This window comes from Dendrobates tinctorius, unplaced genomic scaffold (assembly GCF_039654945.1).
Source record: "Dendrobates tinctorius isolate UK_male_01 unplaced genomic scaffold, ASM3965494v1 ptg000143l, whole genome shotgun sequence".
Lineage (NCBI taxonomy): Eukaryota > Metazoa > Chordata > Amphibia > Anura > Dendrobatidae > Dendrobates > Dendrobates tinctorius.
The window spans coordinates 21161499-21186898 of NW_027361810.1; the positions used below are offsets into that span (position 1 = coordinate 21161499).

General features: G+C 41.5%; 1 protein-coding gene across 4 annotated transcripts in view; it reads right to left on the minus strand.

The window, feature by feature from the left end:
- Positions 1 to 25400, minus strand: part of ZEB2 (zinc finger E-box binding homeobox 2) — a 183506-nt gene that overhangs the window by 30892 nt on the left and 127214 nt on the right. For all 4 annotated transcript variants that reach the window (XM_073545579.1, XM_073545577.1, XM_073545578.1 and 1 more), the window contains one exon: positions 3423 to 3680. In XM_073545579.1, coding sequence (XP_073401680.1) covers positions 3423 to 3680 — 258 coding nt within the window. The remainder of the gene's footprint in view (positions 1 to 3422; positions 3681 to 25400) is intronic.

A 25400-nucleotide genomic window follows, 5' to 3' on the forward strand; every position in this document is an offset into this window, starting at 1 on the left:
GGGCTGCATTGCTATGAGACCTGATGTAGTGGGATTAGTGGCAATGATATATAGGATGGGGTACAGGTTGTAGTGTCAGTCGAGGTCTTGTACATGAGGGAGGAACAGCGGTATTACAACCGGAGGTGGCGCGCAAGTTTATATTTTGCATTGTGGTCTGGGTGATAAAACCAATAAGTCTTGTTCCAAATAACCGACTCGGCTCTGCTGCATCTCTGTAAATAGTAGAGCAACCGTTCAAACCATATACTCACACTTTCTTCATTGGATGCTATCAGATGTAGCAGAGCTAAGTTTGCTATTTAACTCTTTGGAGCTGCATTGTGATGAGAAAAGATGTAGTAGGGTTAGTTACCTTCGCGGTGCCGGTATATAACGAGTCGCAATGCGTTGTGGGCTAATCTAGAGTCTTGTACATAGTGGAGGAGCAGAGATATTATAATCGAGGTTGATGGGCAAATTTACATTTTGCATTGCGGCACAGTGTAAATCAATAGCTCCAACTGTTTCAAACAATCAACTCGGATCTGCTACATCACAGGAAACAACAATCACACTTTTTGTACTAAAATCGCAGATGGATAGTTATAAAGATTGGATCTGTACATAGATCCCCATAGTGATCCATGCCGGAGTATACGCACATAAACATGGCCCCACTTTTGCTTTCCTTAAAGGGAAAATAGCTGCAGCATCCTACTTCTAAATTATTAAAGGAATGTTTCCTCTATAACTAAATAAGCCTTCAACGATTAACCCTTTAAAAAAATATTTCTAAGAGTCAGAGACGCAATAAATAAGGACCACCGGGAATAATAATAACTATATATTTTTTTGAATATGAAGTATACAAAGGAGGGTAAATCAGATTTATTTTGCAATAGTTCAGATAAGTTCATCCTATTCCTGGAGGGAAAAAAAAAGAAAAAGAAACTTTTTTTTTCCCTTCTAGAAGTTTGAAGTCTTGCATTTGTTAAATCCCTATTAATTATTCCTTTAAGGGTAAAAAATCCCAGTAATTGGCCCTTACCCTTGATTTCTAGATATTAAAATTTAAACCATCAGTACATTCACTCTTATGGCCCTGCATATCTTGTTCATTAACAAGTATGAATAGCTAACGCCAGCTCATTTAAATAGTATGTCTTACAAGACTTCTCGCTACACTCAGTTTCTGTCACACTGCTCCTAAGAATCATTGGCTCTTATTATACATGTAAATGGCTATCATAAAAATAAAAATTTCATTTAAGATTGTTAATGACTCCTACAGCAGTCAGACTTCCTTTAATGATCATCTTCTGCCCCCTAATTAAACGTATTTATCTTTTCTCCATCTTTGCCTGGTCGTCGTCGTCGTCCCCCCCCCCCCTTTGCCCCCACCATAGTGGAGAATCTGAAACCTTAAGGTCTTTCACGATAAATGTTTATGTGAGATTCGAGAAATAGTTTGCCCCCACCTCGAGGAAAAAAAAATATCAAATTTAATGTGCAGTTTACAATTTGTTCGATGACTTGAGGACAGCTCGGTTACAAACACTGCTGGTGAAATGTAGATGTGAACTTACGGTTCTTCAGATGTTACTGTTATGGCACCGTAAGTTCAGCTAGACAGACAGCTAGTCTGTCTTTGTCTTAGATGATTGATTTCGGATAAACATCTAATGTGTAAGGGTGCCCTGACTTTCCTTAAAGCTTCCATACACACATGACAAAAGTGTGTTGAACCCGCCAATATTGATGAGACCTGTTGACAATCTTATGTTTATGGGGGCCTCCTGACTTTCCCCAATAGATAAGGTCTTGGGGGGCACAAGGATCGAGCCTGGACCCGCCAATATTGATGAGATCTGTTGACAATCTTATGTTTATGGGGCCTCCTGACTTTCCCCCAATAGATAAGGTCTTGGGGGGCACAAGGATCGAGCCTGGACCCGCCAATATTGATGAGACCTGTTGACAATCTTATGTTTATGGGGGCCTCCTGACTTTCCCCAATAGATAAGGTCTTGGGGGGCACAAGGATCGAGCCTGGACCCGCCAATATTGATGAGATCTGTTGACAATCTTATGTTTATGGGGCCTCCTGACTTTCCCCCAATAGATAAGGTCTTGGAGGGCACAAGGATCCAGCCTGGAACCAACAAGATTGATGAGATCTGTTGACAATCTTATGTTTATGGGGGTCTCCTTACTCTCCCCCAATAGATAAGGTCTTGGCAGTGGCATAAAGATCCAGCCTGGAACCCTCCAATATTGATGCGATCTGTTGACAATCTAATGTTTAGGTGGGTCTTCTGACTCTCCCCTAACAGATAAGGGCCGTGGGGCACAAGAATCCAGACTGTTGGGTTTACAATGGCCGATTCTTTTTTTCCCCAGAAGATAAGTCACCACCAGAAGAGTCAGCGATAACATATAAGCCTTTGACCAAGTGTTCTTGTGTATGGTGAAGTTGGGAAAAATAGTTGTTGGCCAAATGATCGTTCAACTGACAGCTATCGGAAGGGTAGGGGGTCTTAGATGTCAAGAGGAAAAGGGAAATGCCAATACCACCGATACGGCCTCATCGCTCATGAGGACATAAGTCCCATGTCTGAATGGGGCAGATGTCGGGCATCTGTGCTGCCGCATCATTCATTCATTGCCTACAAACCTTGTACAGCAAGTACTCGGCTCCCTTCATCAGCCCTAAAAATGTTGAAGGAAGCACACCCCACGTCTCTGATGGCATGCATTTAGAGCACTTGCACACTCGGCTCAGTGTACATGTGTTTTGATTTGGAAGAGTAAGGAAGCTCCCAGACACAACTGGCACAAGTTTATCACATAAGTACAAAAGGATTGGCCATATGGAAGTCCAACAGTACGATTGTTCCAATCTCCGGCACGTTACATACACATCAGATGGTCATCTTTGAAAAAACGCTATAGCTGAACAGAAGTCATGACTAGATCATCACATACATCGCGCTATGACGTCACAGGGTCTACTAACCAAAAGAAGCACTGGGGATGCCACTACGTAGTAGAAAGTTTGCACTGTGCTCTTCTGACTGCCACGGAGTACCGATGTTTCCATTGGACTAAGGTTTTGTGATTTGTTTTGCTCAACTCTAATGTACTCCCAGTTTCACTTATAACCACATTTCCCCCCAATGCTTCACTAAAGTCATCCATTGTGACCTTAAACACCTTCAGGTAATTTCCACCCCAAAATGACACTCTCACAACTGGAAAAAATGACCTTATGAAACAATTCCAAAGTCCTACAATGCAAAGTAGCCAATAAGATACAAACATGGCAACCTACTGCAGAGCTCCGCAAATATCATGGTTAAAGTGTACAATTGGCTTCAAGTCAGTTCTTCTTTTTCTCCAACAGTAATAAGTCTATCTCTACTGAAGCGAGTAAAACTTACCTGTGCCATCTACAGGCGCCTTCAGAAGATCTTCATTGTGCCAACTGTGTTCCATTCCTCCATCTCTCAAGTCATCTTCTTCTTCTTCTCTAGCCAGTAGAGCTTGATTGACATGCGGAGAAGACTCATGGTTGAGCATACTAACTGGACTGGTTTCCTGGTCCAAAGTGGTAAGAATACTGTCATCTTCAGCAATATGAAGCTTGTCGTCTTCATCTGTCTCCGAACCCGTTTCCACTACATTATCGTAATTCAAAACTGCAAAATAATCAAGAAAAAACATTGTAAAACTCTCCGAAAATCTAAAATATCCCCCCCCAATTGTAGATATTTAAACATACTTTAGGAAGTAATTTAAGGCAACTCAACTACAAAACTTTTTAACGTCTCATTTATTTATTTTTTTTTATTTCATATTCTATCAATTTTAGTCAAAAGATTCGAAGACCTCAATTGATGAACATGCCCAATTGAATCCCAACTACCCTATTCGTATTCTTTTTCTTTTTTTTTTTTAAAACGCACCCTATAAAAAAGGTCCGTGAGCTTCTATTGAAAGGTGGCCGTTTCTGAATTAGCCAGCCCTCGCAAGACACCCAGCCTACATGATAGTACATAAATTGACCACTATACCAGCAGACAAGAAAGATTAGCGTAATAAACACCGGGCATTAGCTCAGCTACAGCAACACACCATCCGTTATGCACACATGGGATTGCCAAAATACGTTAACCTAACTCTGTACAAACATGCACAAAAAAACAGTCAGAACCATGACATCATGGGAACGCGAAAGAGAGAGAGAAGAGAGGAGGGGGATGGGGGGTGCTGAGAAGAGAAGACTGAGGAAAGGGGGAAAAAAACAACAATTTTCAGCTTCATTTTGATTTCTGTGTGTCTAATAAAGCCGCCCGCTCTTAAATTATCAACTGAGCTATCTCAAGTGGCTCTTGCCAGCTATCGGATTATAGAAAAGTATCATAAAAGGCTAAAAGAAGAAGAAGGAAAAAAAAGAAGGATTGTGTTTCAGGATCATAACGCTTAAGGAGAATTTTTGTAACACGTCTAGTTACAAATTTTTGTCGTTCATATCTGTTTGCTTTGACAGGTTCCCAGGGAGAAAAAAAAGGAACAAAAAGAGATTTTTAATTTTTTTTTTTTTTGTCATGTGAGTCTGGGGACAAAAAGATTACACCGTGCATATCTGCTCATAATATGATCTTTGTATAATCCGCGGGTCCGCACTTGCCTTCTGAACAACTGCACAACAGGTGCAAATTAAAATGAAAACGGCTGCAGGAGCAGCAAACAGAATCTGCTGACCTGGTTTGAATACCAATTGACGGGGGAAACAAAACCTTTTCAAGAGGTGTGACCACAAGGGTTTAAACAAGTTCAGGCTGGGTAATGCCCTAAGATGTACAAAAAAAAAAAACCCCAAGAGATATTCTACCGTCCCCGCTCGAGCTGTGTGGTCCAGATATACCTTAGTACAATCAATATTGTGAATCTTTCTTCCCGTTGGTGACAAAGGTTTAACCAATTCTTAGCAACCCACAGACGGCCCTTTATAAATGTTCTGAGCTCTGAGTCGGGGAGGGGGGCAAACAAAAGATCCTTAGGCCTGGGAATCTTTCAACCCACCTCTTAAAAAGTGATCTCTGGGCACAGGAGAAATAAAGGAAGGTCCAGGAGGAGTGAATAAAATTATCTAAGGCTGGACAAGCATTAAAAGTCCTTTATCCTGGGAGAAAATATATCCTTTGAGGTCTCTTTTTTTTGCCCATCGTTGACTATCCGGAATGACACGTAGTTTTTCCTAGTGCAATTGGAACTCAAAGATATGTTTTTTTTTTCAAAATTTATAAAAACAAAGATAGATGATTTATCAACAAACCCCTGAGGAGCCAAAAAAAAAAAATCAGAACAATTTCAACAAGTAGTGAAGTCATGTCTCAGGATACAAGGTCAGGAACGCAACATCCATCACCATCACAGGACAACAATGCTTTACGCCTGCTGCTCTGTTTTTCCCAAACAGTAGTAAATACTTTCAGACAGATAAATAACTTAAGACGAAAGAACGAACAAGAGTTACGTTGCTCAATTAACAGTCATCCCTTGCACCTATTGATACACGCACATGTAAATTTCCACATCTGTCTTTGTTGTTGACCAGTCTACTAAAAGGCATAATCTAAACTTGTCAAAAGTAAAACAATTTCTATACATACAAATTCAGATACAAAAAGGTTCTATAAAAGCAGAAAAATAAAATTGCTGCCATCCAACAATAGAAATGTAGTCCATGGAGTGAATTGATTCAATGTAAATTTAATTTGTGTCCGATTTATAGGAATTTGCTGGATCCAGCGAGTCCAAGCAATAGGCAATTTACTTTGCACAAATCACCAAAAAATGGCCACCGTAATTTTGCACAAAGCAGAAGATTACATCAACCAGAGATGGCTCAAATGACCTCAGGCATGGACAGGCAGGCTTCCCTATAAGCCTTGCAGCTATCACATCACATGGCATAGCACAGCCAACCAATAGCGACTATCACAGCCTGTATAAAACCAAAAGCAGGAATTGCAGCTGCCACTTTAGAGTGAATCTGGAAAGTAAAACAACGTCACAGCTTAGCCATAACGTTAGGAATGGAAAGCCATAAAACCATGAACATACTTGACTTGTTAATAAAGCTATTTTATTTACAGAAGTCACAAATTACTGTCTACTTTGACCTTTTTTCGGGGTTTTCTCTTCATTGGTCTCTGATTTTTTTTTTAAGTATTAGCTGTAATCAAAAATTTAGGGTCATTGTCAAAAAGTAGCAAAGTCTAAAGTCTGTTAAAAGTTTCTGAAAAACTTGTAAGATACCAGTACATAGTTATAATGTACAGTAAAGGCCCCAATACACACTGGACTTAAGTTCAGTGAACCCGCCGATATCATCAAGTTCTGACGACTGTTTTATGTGTATGGGAGCGCCGTCCGACTGATGGTTGGGAGAGATGCTGATCAAGCATCTCTAATTTCGGACTGCCAATTGCATTGCTCTCCATGAGATAAGTCGCCAGCCAATGTGCCAGTCAGCGGCTTTCTCATAACACGGGAGAGCTCGGCCAAATGAGTGCTACTGTCTATGGGAGAAATGACTGAGATGCCTGTCAGCTGAATGATCGACTTAGTTGGCTGTCAACCAAACGATCAACTGAGATGGCTGTCAACTGATCGACTGAGATGGCGCTGTCAGCCGAATGATCGACTGAGATGGCTGTCAGTCGAGTGATCGACTGAGATTGCTATCAACCGGACAATCGACTGAGATGGCTGTCAGCCGAACGATCGACTAAGATGGCTGTCAGCCGAAAGATCGACTGAAATGGCTGTTAGCCGAACGATCGACTGAGATGGTTGTCAGCCGAATGATCGACTGAGATGGCTGTCAGCTGAACGATCGACTGAGATGGCTATCAACTGGACAATCGACTGAGATGGCTGTCAGCCGAAAGATCGACTGAAATGGCTGTTAGCCGAGCGATCGGCCAAAGCATTTTTCAGCCGATGGCCAGCTAATGAGTATTGCCGGCTTAGTAGTAGTAGTAGTTTGGGTTAAAAAAATAGTAGATGAATTAGTAGTCAGGGCTGGTGTAGCCCGAAGGACATGCTGGTAACCACAAAGAAGTTGGAAGCCCCAAGAATTCCTTTGCCTTAGTTCTATAAACAAGCGGGAAGATGTACTACTATTTCTGGCTCAAAAATAGACACTCATTCTACATGCCTCTCCGAGGAGGAGGTAAGAAAGAAAGCAAAAACAAACGCACAAACATCTACTAAACAGAGGTGATAAATGGCCAAAAACACCAGCATTGATAACCAATTCCTCACAGTAATCTTTAGAAATTAATTACAATCCAAGGCTTTAGAAGCTTTGCCAGATAGCGGCTGTAATTATGTTCCGTACAGGTAGAGATGGACGACTGCCATGTGATCCAACGATTACAGGATAAGACGTAGTTAGGCAGCGGGCTTAGGCTGTGCATGGTAATCACAGGCAATCCCTGGAATTCTAGGCTGACATTACTTAAATGGTTTTCTATAGTAAAACTGTCACACCATTTACTATTAAAAAAATCAAAAATCTAAGTTTCATCCCCCAAAATTCTGTAGAGACATTCTATGGATTCCTGATATATGTTATTTATCTTCGCATTCACTTCTTTTATAAACAGATAGGAGTTTCCAATAACAATTACAGTAAGTCATTTTTTATTTTGGATTTTTTTTTTTTAAAGGGGCTCCAGATTAATTTTTGGAAGCGTCCAAAACGCATTTAAAAAAATCAAACAACTCAACGTTTTTTTGTAACATTTGTTCTATAATGATTTTTTTTGCTTATAATCTCATCAGAGCTTGACATTTCAGATCACCTTTACCTGCTGGAAGGAATTACGAAGACATTCCAGGCCAAGGTACTTAGTAAGTATGGCCGATAATTAGTCTGACATTTGAAGTAGCTCAACCATTATCTGTGACCGCTGTAGACAATGTTACCTAGTGAGCCCCCTTCGCACAGATGGACGTTACTTTTGTCAGTTGCAGAACACAGAAGCATCTGTTCCTAATACATGGGGTATTGATCATGGTGACTTTTCGCCTTGAGAAACTTGGGGGGGGGAGGGAAGAGGGATCCATGGTGTCAACGTGTGTCATCTCAACAAAGCTTTGTTTTGCAAGAAAGGAGAAGAAGGCGAAATATAATTAGTGATTGGTCACACTGTGCCTGTGCTGCCATATACTGATGCATCTGTACTGATAGCCCTGGCAGGGCAGAAGAGGCTCATCAGGGTGTTCAAAGTAAAACAAAAAAAGCTATTTGGCACCTTCACAGTTTATTCTAAACAGGAAATCTCCAGGGTTTTACAACAAATGGGTCTGATCACACTGCAAGCAAGTGGCTCTTTCTTACAAAGAGGTGATGCAGCAGCAATAAGACTTATGTCAACCACCAGATGTGTTAAGCCCTCGTCACACACAGCGAGATCGCTGCCGAGTCACAAGTTTTGTGGCGCAACAGCAATCTCACCAGCGATATCGTTGTGTGTGACGGGGATCAGCGACCGGCCCACCTGCCGGGAATCGCTGATCGTACTCGAATGCCCTGGACCTTTTTTTTGATCGTTGGTCTCCCGCTGGCCAGCACGCATCGCTGCATGTGGCAGGCGGGAGACCAGCGATCAGCGAGCTGGACGCCGGTTTCCAATGTAATCCGCGGGTAACTAAGGGCGCACGTCACTTAGTTACCCGCTGTGTACCTTAGATACCAGCGCGCTGGTGCAGGGACCTGGTAACCAAGGTAAACAGCAGGTTTCTAAGTGCTTGTTACCTGCGTCGTCGCTGTCCTGATCGCTGCTGAGATCTGCCTGTTTGGCAGCTCACCAGCGATCATGTAGCGACACACCAGCGATCCTGACAAGGTCACATCGTTGTAGGGATCGCTGGTGCATCGCAATGTGTGATGGGGCCCTTAGATCCAGGGCCACGATGCAGAACTGATAACCATACCCAGCAAGTATCATTGGCCACTACCGATTCCATATCTAAAAGGGCCTTTTGGCCCCATCAGAGACCAGGACCAGGGTGTCACTGCAAATTTTGCACCACCTATGGACTGAGAAAAAATGGTAATCACCTCTCAGGGAAGATAAGTCAGTGTGAAAACCACTTGAATTTACATAGGAACCCTAGTAGACCTTATTCAAATATAAACACATGGGCCATGCACAAAGTGAACAAGTCTGTAGGACAGTGTTCACACCACCAAAAGACTGAAACACAGAAAAACACAGTATAACAAACGTATAAAATTACTCTGTTGTAAAAAAGTAACAGTAAACAGCAAGTGCTAGTAAAAAGATGATAGTAAAACAGGGTATTTGGCTGATACGTTGTTTGCAAAAAATGTATACTAAGCCGCTCTATACCAAACGTCAAGACCGGTCAGGATGTGGTGTAAGGAGTGTAGATCACCAGTCTGGTATCCAGGTCAGAAATGGAGGAAAGGTCCATGAGGGCTGGACCCAGCAACGATGAGAATGTTAAAACATAACTTTTACTGTGCACATGGTGAGAGAAAGACAATAACAAGAAACAAAAGATTAAGGATCCATAAGCTTACGCGTTTCGATTTGGCAACCCTTATTGATGACATAAGGCTGGTATCCGGTCAGAAATGGAAGAAAAGTCCATGAAGAATGGGCTCCGGCACCAATGAGAAAATGTTAAAACATAGCTTTTCCTGTACAGTTAAAAATTTGGTGAGAAAAAAGCAAAAAGATAGAAAAAAGATTAAGGATCTTTACGCGTTTCGTGTTCGCAGCCCTTATTCATAAAAAAATGTTGCTCCTCATTTTGATGGAAAATCCACTTTGCTTTTCATTTGAGATTTTTGAGCTTGTTTTCTCCTGTAGAAGTTTTGAAAAACTTGTGGTGGAAAAAAAAGGGGAATGCCACATAGATAAAGCAGAACCTGAAGACACTGCCCGATCGAAACACTGCAAAAAACTCTTCCATAACGCTTCAAAACTACATCAGACAAAGAAAAACTTCTCCAAAAAAGAGCAATTACTGGGGTGGTTTTCACTTGAAACACAGTTTGTTTCCAAAGTTTCTGGAGCAGAAACTATTGGGGATTTTTTTTCTGACTTTTAAAAACAATAATATTTCAAGGAACATACTCTTCTCTGGAGTTTTGCAAGCCTCAAACGTCTTTTTTTTCCTGCTTCTTTTGATTGTCTCCTGAGCATTTCTGGTTTGTAGCATTTTTGAGCGTTTTCTGTATGTTTTTTGAACTCCATTATGCAATGAAGAAAACAATAGCTTTATTTGTGGCAGAAACTTTAAAAAAAACTGTAAAAAAAAAAAAAAAGCGAAAAAAATGTCCAGGCGTCTTCCTAGCATCTTATGGTCTTTTTAGCCTTCAAATTGACTCGCATTGTAAGAATTGAGGGTCTTCTTAGTGGTAAAAACATGGAATCCGCCTGAAAGAGAGTCGTAAAATTGCCGCAAAAATGGATAAAATGCACAGTAATGTAAAAGCCATGCTGATGTGCACATTTTCATCCATTTGTTACTTCTTCTAACCGTTTCAGGGTTCGGAAACCGCGTAGTGGTTAGAAGAAGAAGTGACATGCTCATTCATTACGCGGCTTCCGCCATGTAGTCGTTCTCTAGTTTAGTTGAAATGATAGAAAAAAAGACGCAGCGAAGATAGCAGCAATAAAGTCGGCAAAGCTGCTTCAGAAAAAAAGACTGCCGGCTAGTTACTGAAGTGGCTTCTGGTTACTAAAACTTTGGCAGGTACGCCGCCGTCTTTAAGACACCATGTGCATACTCTCTGAGCTATGTTCATACAGAATTTTTCAAGGCGGACAAAAATGATGACTTATTTTTGAAGGAACCACTTCGGAAAACATTTCTTTTTTTGGGGGGGGGGGGTCTATGTGCACACAAAGTTTTTGGAGAAGAAACTTTCCAAATCCTCCACCAAAACTGTGACTTTCTGCTTGGAAAACTCAGCCACAAGACTCTGTGTGCACAAAGCCAAAAGCTCAAAAAAGTTTAAAAAAAACATCTTTCTATCACTCAGCAACAACTTTCTCACATGATCCGATGACATAAAGTCTCTTGTGAACCAAGTAGGGGATGTGATGTCCGCTCGCTCTCCACTGACAGATAGCACTTGGCTCCGCATGTCTTTGATGGACAAAGCGCGTGAATGTGACCGATCACAAACGCTTTAATAGATCATTCCCAACCTCTAGGGACAGATAGAATCCCATGCCATTGGCTGATGTTCTTTCTATACATTGCTGCGATATACCATTACGATCGGAGCCGGTGGAGGTTTGGGTGTATTTACTGATGGTAAATTGCTTTTTTCTCAGTATACAGTGAGTACCTAGGTGTAAAGAGCCAGAAAAAGGTAACACTTTTACACTACGGTGAGAATGGATGGGCAGCATGAGAACTGAGCAAACATGCTAAGTAAGTTGTGTAATGGGGTATGGCAAGGATCCTTTATAAAGCTCTTCTGGAGAGGCCATCACTCCATCTATTAATTCCAGTCTCAGCTACCAGTGCTACCACCACAGCACAGTCATCTGCCATGTGGAGAAATTGTGCATTGTGAATAAACATAGTAATTAACACAACACATTGCCCTGTACTGCTCATTACTCCTGCTCAAGTGCACGCGCTGAACGTGGAGCAGAACAATGGCGGAAATACAAAGTGTAAAGATCAGGACTTCCTATCCGAAAGGATCACAGTAACCTCGTCACGGCCACAGGGCTGGAAGTTACCATGGCTGAAGAAAGCTCAAACTTACAAGTGAAGGAACAACATCAGACAGATAGATAGAGAGATGTATGGATGGATAGATAGATAGATAGATAGATAGATAGATAGATAGATAGATAGATAGGTAGATAGATAGATAGGTAGATAGATGTATATTAGATAGATGATAGATAATAGATAGATGATAGATAATAGATAGATAGATAGATAGATAGATGATAGATAATAGCTAGACAGACAAACAGATAGATAGAAAGATAGATATTAGATAGATGATAGATAATAGATAGATAGATAGATAGATAATAGATATTAGATAGATAGATAGATAGATAGATAGATAGATAGATAGATAGATAGATAGATAGATAGATAGCATTATGAATGTTGTCCCACATTTTGTACAAATGGAATCACCTCTTCCAATGACAAAAAGTTGTACAATCTTCAAAAAGATGACGGCAGCAGTCACAATCCGGAAGGTAGCACACACCAAATCTTTAATACATGTGGAATATATGTGTCAGGGGGTGAGATAGAATTACCTCCTTGCTCCCCTTCCTCTAATTGTTCTCAGTGTGTCGATATTTACAAGTGCTAATGTTGGTATTGTCTATGTTAATGTTTGTGGTACTGTTACATACCAGTATGTATGACCGCTCACATTTATGGTGCTGCCACATTCATACATGTGTTACCATTCTCTGTAGGACTTTGTATATTATGTTGTGTTCCTTTAAAGTAATATAATAATGTGTTGTCATGTTCCTCACTGTAATAATGTAATAATGTTTACTATGGCTCATGTACAGTTTAGGGAAAGTGAAATGCACCCTTCGAACATTAGAGAGGGGAATTTTAATATTATAGTTCTCATAGATAAGCCTAAGTGCAGTTTCTTTTTGGGCCACTAGATGGAGGCATACTAGTGTGCACGGTTAGAATAGGTTATTGTTAGTGTATAGAGGGTTAAGAGTAAGAGGGGCTGCTGGGTGGTAAGACTGAAGTTTTTAGGAAGTTAGTTCAGAAGGGGCCAGGGTGTCCGAAGCGTCCACATGGGCTATAAGCCCGGACGGCTCGGCAGCCACACAACGTTAAATAACTGCAGCCCACGTTATCCACGGCCATTGTGCATCATTGCAGTGGGCCAGTACGGGAGAAGTAATATGTGGAGACTCATAACCTGGGCGGACGCCTTTAGGGCGAGAGTCGGTTGGAGTGAGGAGTTGAAGGAAATTGGAGCTGTACAGATGGGCTGGAAGCTTTTCCAGAGGCAACCAAACCGGGTGACTGATGATTTCGAGTCTGGGGCGAAACAGGCAGAAGGAATTGCCATCATGGCGAGATTAAGCCAGGAAGGATCTGGGGAGCAGTCTAAGACGGTCCGGTCCGGACGTGTGCCGCACAGAAGCGTCAGCGAAGTAGGGAAAGATGAGGAAACAAGTGAATTCCATGATGTGCCAACTGTGGATTTAACGTGTGAAGTGCTAAGTCAACTTATCCTGGACTGTGTCTCCATTACTGGGGGTTGCCTGGAAGAGGGGCCATCGCCACCTGGGAGTGCCCGGGGGGACCTGAAACTGGAAACGCAGGTACGCTGAGAAGTGGAATACAGTTTTCTGTGAGGGAAGGTCGGGACACAGATGCTTCAGTGACTCTGGCCATGACTACAGTCAGGGGCGTGACTACAGTGGTTGCAGCGGTCGCAGCTCCGGCGGGGCTCAGAGTGCTTAGGGGCACAATCGTGGAGCTGCAGCCGCTCATTGGCTGTGCAGCTCCGTGCTTTGATTGGCTGCCAGGCTGCAATTGGCCTGACGCGATGGCTGCTCTGTGCGCACAGGACCTGTGATGAGGTCACAGGAGGGACGGAGTTAGGGGTCACATGATCAGGAGCCTCTGTGTGTGCAGGACTCTGTTGTGCTGGTTGTCATGGTGCTGGATGAGAGTTAGTTTGTGTGGGGTCAGGATGGGTTTACAGGGTGGATGTAGCAGAGCCGTGTGTGTACAAGGTGTACGGAGTGGAGCCATGTGTGTACGAGGTGAGCGGAGCCGCATATGTACGAAGTGTACGGAGTGGAGCCGCGTGTGTATGACGTGGACGGAGCGAAGCCGCGCGTGTATGAGGTGTACGGAGAGGAGCCGCATGTGTATGAGGTGGATGGAGAGGAGCTGTGTGTGTACGGAGCGGAACCGCGAGTGTACGAGGTGTACAGAGCGGAGCTGCGCATGTACGAGGTGTATGGAGCGGAGCCGTGAGTGTACGAGGTGTACGGAGCGGAGATGTGCATGTATTTTGGCATGGGGGCCCCATTTGAAAGTTTGCACTGGGGCCCATAACTATGTAGTTACGCCACTGACTATAGTCCTGGCCTCCCCTTACGTTGGTCCAAATCCACGTCATTCTCCAGTCTAAGACCTGACCTCCTCCTACTTCTGCAATACATAGATTACATAGATGGCTGTAGATATCTTATCGGTAGAAGCACGGATGTAGTATTCATTTATTCTTTTTTTTTTCGAGTCTTGCATTTTGTTATCCAGTGCAGGGACCTTGCATAGAGTTACGTTTTTTAAAACCTTGGACCTAAAACCTTGACAACTAAATGAGAAGAGAAATATGAGGAAACGGCGTCCTTGTGAAAGTTATTGTGTCTAATACCTTCCTCTTAGAAAGATTACAAAATGTAAAAATGTGCATGACTGAGACAAGAGGCACCTCCAGACCTCAGACCTGTGCTCATCCTTATATACCCACTGCTCAAATAAATAAAGGGAACACTTACACAACACAATGTAACTCCAAGTCAATGACACTTCTGTGAAATCAACATGTTCAGTTATGAAGCATCACCGATTGTGAATCAATTTCTCCTGTTGTTGTGCAAATAGAACAGATAACAGGTATAAAGGCTCCGAGATCGCTAGCGGTATCGCTAAAGCGTCACCGATTTTGTGATGCAGCAGCGATATTGCTAGCGATATCACTATGTGTGATAGATACTTACCTCCGACCGGCTCCCCCGCTGGCTATCGCTGATCACGCGAGAACGTCCTGGGCCGTTTCTCGTTGGCCGCTTCCTGCTGGGCTTCCTGCTGGCGCCGACGAGCGATGCGTGGACGCGGGGGGGAGGACGTCTTCATCGCCGCGTCTGACAGGTAAGTTACGACCGTCGACCGCTGCTATGTCGCTGGTGAGACCTGCCTGTTTGGCAGCTCACTAGCGACCATTTAGCGATGCACCAGCGATCCTGACCGGGTCGTATCGTTGTCGGGATCGCTGGTGCATCGCTAAATGTGACGGTACCTTAAATGATCAGCAATTGGCAAGACAACCCCTATAAAGAAGTGGTTTTGCAGCGGGTGACAACAGACCATTTCTCTGTTCTCATCCTTTTTGTCTGTTGTTTGGTCATTTCTGTACAGCAGTATGAGGTAGTGTCTACAACCCATATAAGTTGCTCAGGTAGTGCAGCTCATCCATGATGGCACATGAATTCGAACTGTGGCAAGAACGGTAGTTGTGTCTGTCATCACAGTGTCCAGAGCATGAAGCAGATAGCAAGAGACAGGCCAGTACACCAGGAGACCTGGAGGGGGCCATAGGAGAGCAAAGACCCAGCAGCATCACCACTACATCCTCCTTTTTGCAAGGAGGAATAGGAGGAGCAGTGCCAGAGCCCAGCAAAATGATCTCCAGATGGCCCTAACATCCATGTGTCTGCTCAAACTTTCAGAAACAGACTGCATGAGTGTGGTATGAGGGCCTGACATCCACAAGTGGATGTTGTGCTTAAAGCCCAACACTGTGCAAGGTGATTGGCATTTGCCAGAGAACACCAGGATTGGCAGATTCGACATTGGCGTCCTGTGCTCTTCACAGAAAACACCAGGTTTATACTGAGCACATGACAAAGTCTGGAGATGCCGTGGAGAACGTTCTACTGCCTGCACACACTACTGAGAATCATTTCCTTGTCTTGAGGCATTTCCACTGAAGTTGGATCAGCCTGTAATTTAAATTTCCGCTTTGATTTTGACTATCACTCCAAATGCAGACCTCCATGGGATATTACGTTTGATTGACATTGATCATTTTTATGTTTCATTGTTCTCAATGCATTCCACTATGTAATGAATAAAGATTTACATCTGGAATATTTCATTCAGTGATATCTAGGATGTGATATTTTAGTGTTTCCATTTTTTTAACAGTGTATTTTCAGCTGAAATCTTGCATCAGTTCATAGAGGTATTACGTCTTGACAAGACAACGGTGACGAGTGCACCGCTCTCCATATATCACATAGGGATGTAGGACATCTGTCACGTAAAACTAGTTCCGATATCTGAACCCCGATCTACAGCGGCTTTTAACAAACTCATTCACGAATACCTTGCAATGTAAAAGCTCCTTAATGTCAGTGTGTAACCGGGGTAATCTAGACTAGGGTCAGTGTATAACAGGGGTAATCTAGATTAGGGTCAGTGTATAGCAGGGGTAATCTAGACTAGGGTCAGTGTATAACAGGGGTAATCTAGATTAGGGTCAGTGTATAGCAGGGGTAATCTAGACTAGGGTCAGTGTATAACAGGGGTAATCTACATTAGAGTCAGTGTATAACAGGGGTAATCTACATTAGGGTCAGTGTATAACAGGGGTAATCTACATTAGGGTCAGTGTATATCAGGGGTAATCTACATTAGGGTCAGTGTATAGTAGGGATAATCTACATTAGGGTCAGTGTATAGCAGGGGTAATCTACATTAGGGTCAGTGTAAAGTAGGGGTAATCTACATTAGGGTCAGTGTATAGTAGGGATAATCTACATTAGGGTCAGTGTATAGTAGGGATAATCTACATTAGGGTCAGTGTACAGCAGGGGTAATCTACATTAGGGTCAGTGTATAGCAGGGGTAATCTACATTAGGGTCAGTGTATAGCAGGGATAATCTACATTAGGGTCAGTGTATAGTAGGGATAATCTACATTAGGGTCAGTGTACAGCAGGGGTAATCTACATTAGGGTCAGTGTATATCAGGGGTATTCTACATTAGGGTCAGTGTATAGCAGGGGTAATCTACATTAGGGTTATTGTATAGTAGGGATAATCTACATTAGGGTCAGTGTATAGCAGGGGTAATCTACATTAGGGTCAGTGTATAGCAGGGGTATTCTACATTAGGGTCAGTGTATAGCAGGGGTATTCTACATTAGGGTCAGTGTATAGCAGGGGTAATCTACATTAGGGTCAGTGTATAGCAGGGGTATTCTACATTAGGGTCAGTGTATAGCAGGGGTAATCTACATTAGGGTCAGTGTATAGCAGGGGTATTCTACATTAGGGTCAGTGTATAGCAGGGGTAATCTACATTAGGGTCAGTGTATAGCAGGGGTAATCTACATTAGGGTCAGTGTACAGCAGGGGTAATCTACATTAGGGTCAGTGTACAGCAGGGATAATCTACATTAGGGTCAGTGTGTAGCAGGGGTAATGTACATTAGGGTCAGTGTATAGCAGGGGTAATCTACATTAGGGTCAGTGTATAGCAGGGGTAATCTACTTTAGGGTCAGTGTATAGCAGGGGTTATCTACATTAGGGTAACTGTATATCAGGGATAATCTATATTTGGGTATTCGTATAACAGGGGTAATTACACTTTGGCTGATTTGCATGAATTCCCATTAGTTGTCCTACCTTTGTTTCCTTTGGTTGACGATGCCTCGGCTTCTACTTTAATCCCATGTCTCTTACGTATTACCCGTTTATATTCCATGGATAAAAACCCTTTTCTCCTTTTTCCCTCTTCATACAGAGGAAAGTTACTTTTCCTCCTGTGCATCTCGCCTCTCCCACCAGACTGTCCAAGGCAGCAGTTGTGAGGGACAAATGTTTGCTGCAGGTAACGGATTTGTTGTCCTGCTGTCCATTAGTAAAAGGATAGGATGTCTCCAAGATTTTTTTTTTCCTGCCTCATGCTAAGTCAGCTGGGGTTAGCTGATCACCTGAATGGTTAAAAAACAGGGGGAGGTCAAACCATTAAAGTGGAAATGAGGGTCTTGCTTGTCCTAAAAGGAAAAAAATGGATTTGTAGATCTTAATAATATTGGGGTTAGGATATTTTTATGGAAATCTTCCAGTTCCTTCTATTGCGAGTTGTGAAATTAGTTTTAGAATGGTTAATTTATTATTGATAAAAACTGTTTATCCTTCTTTGGGAAACATTTTTGCAAAAATAAATTTTTTTTTAGGATCAATCCTTTGGATACCAAGCGCAATCCTTTGGTCCCATGGTTATCGGTCAAATTTATGTATTTGTTTATTTTTTTATTGTTACTTTTATGAAAATATTTATTTTATTTTAATCAGAGCATTGCTTGCTTCTGACACATTAAACCTCTTTGTTTTCTGGAACGGCATAGTCGTCCGAACCTTACAAAGCCAGACAGGGACAGTGACATAGCTCAGACAAAAAAAGCTCAATGCATTACGGTCACTCGAAACAGGGTACAAAAGGCGACAGAGGCAGCGATGTGTAAATTAAACAATGCGAAGGGGAGAAAAGAAAAAAGTAGGGGGGTGGCAGCGAAATATTGAATCATTTTTGTCATGAGGCACTGACTAAAGCCATGCTCTAATTGAATTAAATTCCATTTATTTGCTCAGGCCTAAACAACAGGCTGAAAAAAAAGTAAGGTTTGTTCAACTGTTCGGAGGTACCACCTTTCCTCACCCCAATACACTCCACCATCTGTGCTCGCGCACACACACACATGTTCCACCTCGCAGCAAATGTATCCAGACCCACAGTGAACACTGAAGCCAAAAAAGAGAGAAAAAAAAAGGCGCACAAAAGCTCTTTAGGCCGCCCCTACCCCAGGAGAATGGGGTAATAGCTACGGGGTGAAGGGGGCACTTTCTTTCTAGCCACTGCCCAGGTGAGATGGTCTAGTGTTGTCCTCTGAGCCTCGACACGCGTCAAGAAAAAGAAAGGTTAAAATTAGAAAATTCAATTTATTTGATAATTTCCCAGAATAATTAGAGTTAATATGGGTTAATTAATATGCAAATCTCTCAGCAGATGTTCTGCAGCAGGGCCTGTGTGAGAAAACAGCCTTTGCTTTTCTCCTACGTGATTTTGGCTGTCAGTTATTGGGTATAATTACTGTAACTAACCGAATACACACAAAACCTTTGGAATATCAAATCGTTACAGTTTTGGTGCTGCTGAAGCTACCACTTTGCTGCAATAAAAGCTAACAATTTCTTTCACTAAGACCCTTATTTATTTTTTTTTTGTTTTTTTTTTGTTGTTTCTTTTTGTATTTTTTTTTTTTTATTCAGAAGAGAAGAAATGAATCCGGGCTGAATAGATTCTTCTTCTTCTTTTTCTCCATAATTAGGTCAGTATTATAAGTGCATTCCAATCATCGCCGACACGAGAACGTCACCACCTGCAAAATCAAACTTCATTGTTTGCCGGTCTTTATGCTGACCAATGAGGGTGCTCCGTGCCAAGATTCTGTCGCTATGACTCAATGCGGGGAAAGATGGATCCTCGGTAATGAAGATCCTGCATTCAAACCGGTAGAAAAGTCACATATAATTAAAAGATGTCATAAGTAACAGAGAGATGGAGGCGGACAAAGAGCCCGTCGTTCAGATACTTGGGTCTATCTACTTTTCCGAAAAGGGATCCGCTCACATGTGGATGTGACTTTATATAATCTGCACGTGTGACGTGAATATACGACAGCTACCAAGGTGATATAGCAGAGCTGGGGCTGTCAGTGCCATGGGATGAGGAAGGGCGGCAGTTGTGGATTCCCATAGGACTAAGAGATAGATAGATAGATAGATAGATAGATAGATAGATAGATAATAGATTGATATATATATAGATAATAGATAGATAGATAAATAGATTGATAGATAATAGATAAATATATGATAGATAGATGATAGATAGATAGTAGATAGATAGATAATAGATAGATAGATAGATAGATAGATAGATAGATAGATAGATAGATAGATAGATAGATAGATCCGCTCACATGCGGATGTGACTTTATATAATCTGTACGTGTGATGTGAATATATGAGAGCTGCCGAGGTGATGTAGCAGAGCTGGGGCTGTCAGTGCCATGGGATGGGGAAGGGCGGCAGATGTGGATTCCCTTAGGATTCCAGGTAAAGTTACTAAGAGATAGATAGATAAATAGATAGATAGATAATAGATAGATAATAGATCGATAGATAATAGATCGATATATATATATAGATAATAGATAGATAAATAGATAGATAGATAACAGATAGATAATAGATAGATAGACAGATAATAGATAAATATATGATAGATAGATAATATATAGATAGTAGATAGATAGATAATAGATAGATAGATAGATAATAGATGACAGATAGATAGATAGATAATAGATAGATAGATAATAGATGACAGATAGATAGATAGATAGATAGATAATAGATAGATAGATAGATAGATAGATAGATAATATCCAGGGTCACATACTGATTCCCGCCATATAATGACCTCGTCGCTGCCTGACGTGGCGCGCTCGGCTCCGCTATATCTTGGTACCATTCCTACACTCGTGCCGAATAATGAGCAAATATTGAAACAAATATAATCTTCAAGAGGAAGCAAAACAGCAGGAGAAACGCCGGCATAGAAAGATGTGTACAGAGCGCGGAATCAGAGCCGCGACTCACAGGCCGCACATTACAGGTGAAGGAGGGAGTGTACCGGTAAAGGTGACCACATACTTCATCAGGGTTACTGGATGGTCAAAATATGATCTCATGAAAAGGGATTTTTTTGGTTAGTGTTTATAGCTATTTTATGTGAATGGTCTTATGATATTCCTGCCAATTGCAGTTGGATAAAACTTAATACATTAGTGTCACCGGATGTTTTAAAGGGTTATTTCCAAATAATCAAGTAACCCCCAATTCACACGATAGCCAAAAATAAAAAAGAGGAACAAATGCTTCTTAGGCTGCTTCCTGATAGTGGGGTAATAGGCACTTCCTTCTCACCACCGCCCAGATAGGATGGTATGGTAGACGCCTCGATAGGATAAGAGATAACTTGCTGATAGCTGGTAGTCCAACCTCAGGGACCCCAATCAATTCGGAAAAAGGGGTCCACTCCATTCATTGTATATAGGACTGCGGGAATAGCAGAGCGCAGTACTTGGCAGTCCTGTAGACAATGAATGGAGCACGGAAAGCATGTGCTCCTCCATCCCATCCAGTATGGGGCCGCAGAGCCTTGTTCTCGCGGTTTTTCTTAGAGGTCGGAACCCCAGTGTGATCAGCAAGTTATTCTGCATTCTATGTATAGTGGATAACTTAAGTTTTGGGAAATAACCCTCAAAATTAACTCAGGCAGCACGGGGGCTCAGTGGTTAGCACTGATGCTTTGCAGCGCTGGGGTCCTGGGTTTGAATCCCACCAAGGACAACATCTGCAAGAAGCTTGTATGTTCTCCCCGTGTTTGCGTGGGTTCTCTAATTTCTTCCTACATTCTAAAGACATCCTGATAGGGAATTTAGATTGTGAGCCCCAATGGGGGCAGTGATGATGATGTCTGTAAAGCGCTGCCGAATAGGATAAGCAAAGCATAACCCTTTAAGGCTTCTAAGTCCCAGTGCAAAATTTTGTATCAGGGCCCACGACTATCAAGCCCCGGCCTCCCCATAGGGGAGCGGCACCTTCTGAGGATCCGCAGGCCCACAGCATCCTTTGCGCTGTTTATGGCACAGATTTCTGCCTTTCCAGCTAATTCCATGTCCATTCTCCTCCATCCCAGCAGCTTGTGACAATCAGCTGTCACTTATGCGTCTCTGTTTAAACACCAATTCCGTTATCTGCTCTGGTGCGGATTTTCCCCTCTCCCAAACCCTTCGACTTGGCTCCAGATCGCTAAAAGAGTTGTCATGGCCTGGTGCCACTAGTAAAGCATGGCGCTGCCCTCCTCCCTCCCGCAGGGCTCCTCTCTCCCCCTCAATCTCTTTCAGGTAGTGGAATTTGCTGACACTGGCAATGTATGGTGGCTTGTCAGCTCGAATCCTGGGTGTGGCGGTAACCAGACAGATAGCTCCAGCACACAACCAGGCTGTTCTTAGGAAAGGTGGACTGCCGCAGTCAGCTGGATTTATTAACCCCTGCGCTGCACCCGCTGTTTACCCAAAGAAGAATATCAGTTTATTAAACGAAGGCGGGAAAAACACAATTCTATTCCGCATTCTCCCAACCTGTCGCTCTCCAGCTGCTGCAAAACTACAACTCTCAACATACTGGATATTAGGATAGGGCACATTGGGAGCGGTAGATGCGCAACAGCCAGGAGATCAATGCAAAAATCAGGCTGAAATTTCTCCTTACTGTGTAACAACTCGTGCTTTATTATACTGTATATTATACTGATGGATACCATATCAAGCTATATTGTTGTACGCAGGCATCTGAGCATGCTCGGGTGGTAACCGAGTGTCTTCGGCGTGCTCGAATAATATGTTCTAGTCCTCGCGGCTGCAGGAATAGCGGCTGCTCGACATCTACAACACATGCAGGGAATGCCTAACAAACAAGTAATCGTTGCATGTGTTGCTGCAGTCGAACAGCCGTGAGACATGAAGGCCCCGGAGTCTTGAACTTATTTTTCGAGCACGCCGAGGAAACTCGGTTAGCACCCAAGCATACTCAGATAAGGCCGGTTTCACACTGGTGTTTTTTTGCACAGCGCATCGTGCGCAATAGAAACGCATGCAAAAAACGCATCATGCGTTTGCGATTTTTAGGCGCATTCGTTCAATAGGGGTTAAAACCAGTGTCTACACAATTTTACGGCAAAAACGCATGCTCACCAAAACGCAGACGAACTCATGTCCATGCGCACGCCTGCGTTCCCATAGACTGTAATACGTTATTTTGTCGCATTCCATGCGCATGCGTTTTTTGACGCAACAGGTTGCGTCTGGAGCGCAAAGGCACACACCTTGAAAAAACGCATGTGCACAAAAACGCATACGATCGCGTGCAAACACAAGACCATGCCCCCCCATGTTAAACATAGGTACGCATGACGCATGCGCATGGAAGCGCACGATGCGCTGCGCAACGAAACGCCAATGTGAAACCGGCCTAACACCTTATCCGAGCATGGTCGGTCACGCATCACTAATGGTAAGGTTTGAATACTAGAGGATAGGACCATCCCGGTTGAGGTTCACCTTGTCGCGGTGGGATGACTTTTACACTTTTTTTAAAATAAAAAACAGAGCTTACAAAGTCCCCGATGTTATTTATACGCACTACTACTATTTGATTTACTTACAGCAGGGGACATGAACATTTTGGTTCTATCTTTGGTTTTGATGTAATGTGTTATTCTATATTCGATAATATACCCATATGACTTTGTAATACAGGACACTTTACTGTATCATTTTATATTATTCTGTGGTGATCCAATGTGTGATCCCGTCCTTATACAGCACTCTAGTGTGTCTCTAAACTATGATTCAGGGGCGGATATATCATTGGGGCTACTGGTGTGGCCTCACAGGGGCTCAAGAGGTAAGGGGGCCCATTAATACCTCCAAAGGAAATGCAATTTTGCATTTTTAGGAGCTCTTGGGCCCCAAAGGGCCCATATATATGTATATTGTTCTGGCCCAGGGGCCCTCTTCTGTCTGTGTCCTCCAGCGCTATGTGTTACGGTATGCGGTAATCTATTACTATATGTTGCATCTATTTAGACTGTGATATATTATACTTTGCCATTTTGTACTTTTATATACTTTGCTTTATTATTCTGCATCATTTTCAACTTACATCATAGTAAATCTCACTAAACAGTACAAAACTAATGTATGCTACGATATTGTAACGTACTCTTATTTATTGCATCTATTTACATTATATTACACTATGCTCTATTTATCTTAATACTTTTATGCCCAAAAACACAAATGTATTCTTGGAGTTATTCCTTTATTGGCTAACTAGAAAAATTATATTTTACAGCTTTCAGAGCTTTCTGGTTATCCAATAAAGGTACCTCTCTGAGAATACTTATGTATGGTAATTTTTGGGCATAAAAGCACCCCATGGTTTTTCTTGTGAAATTCTCAATAAGTTTGATGTGTCACATGACCCTCTTCCCATTGGAAAAAATAAAGTTGGATCCAAAATGGCCGACTTCAAAATGGCCGCCATGGTCACCACCCATCTTGAAAAGTTTCCCCCCTCCCATATACTAATGTGCCACAAACAGGAAGTTGATATCACCAACCATTCCCATTTTATTTAGGTCTATCCATATAAATGGCCCACCCTGTATTTATATTGATTTTTCTGTCTTTTGGTACCACAATATAATTTTACATCACTATAATATATTATAATTTAATATAACATGCAAATTTATGTTATGTTGAACTATAATATACTGCCATATATTGCATTTTTGCACACTATTCGGCAGCATTTTAACTTACACCATAGCAAATATCTCTAAACTATACTATACTATGTTACATTATGTCACAATATATTACCATTAATCGCATTTATTGACACTTTATTACACTTTATTATTCTCTAATAAACTTTTATATGCTATACTTATTAGTTACATTATAATATACTACTATATAGTACATTTCTTTCGACCACATTATTCTATACTATATTATACTTTTATATACCTTTTTTTTATTATTTGGCAGGATTTTAACTTACACCACAGCACGGGAAATCTCACTAAACAGCGCTACATTAATTTATATGACATTATATTAAAGTATGCTATTATTTTTTTGCATTTATTTACACTATATTATGCTTTGCTGTGCTTTATTATACTTTTATATACTTTGCTAATTTGTTACTTTATATTAAACTAGATATTGCATCTTTTTACATTATACTATTTTATACTATGCAAAATTATACTTTTATATACTTTTCTATTGTATATTATCTTATATTATAATATTCTACTACATTTAGCATCTTTTTATACTATATTATGCTATATTGTACTTTTATATACTTTTCTATTGTATATTATCTTATAATATTCTACTACATTTAGCATCTTTTTATGCTATATTATGCTATATTATACTTTTATATACTTTTCTAATTTATATTATCTTATATTATAATATTCTACTATATATTGAATCTTTTTACACTACATTATACTATATTATACTTTTATATACTATTTATTTAATTATTATTTATTTATTTATTTATATACTAGGTTAATTTGCTCAATTATATTATGTTATATTATAATATTACACTATATATTGCATCTTCTAAGGCCACATTATTCTATACTATGCTATATTGCACTTTTATATACTTTGCGACGTCGTGTTGTACTTTCATAGTCACTTAGCTAGTTTCTGTTACGCTACGACATACTATTACGGTATTTCTTGCCTCCATTACGGTGCACTACGCCGACTATTCTACACTGTGCTTTTCTACGCAATGCCTTCTTTTTCACTTTCCCGGGCCGCGCTATACTATACCGCCTTTAAGAATCCATCAACTCCAT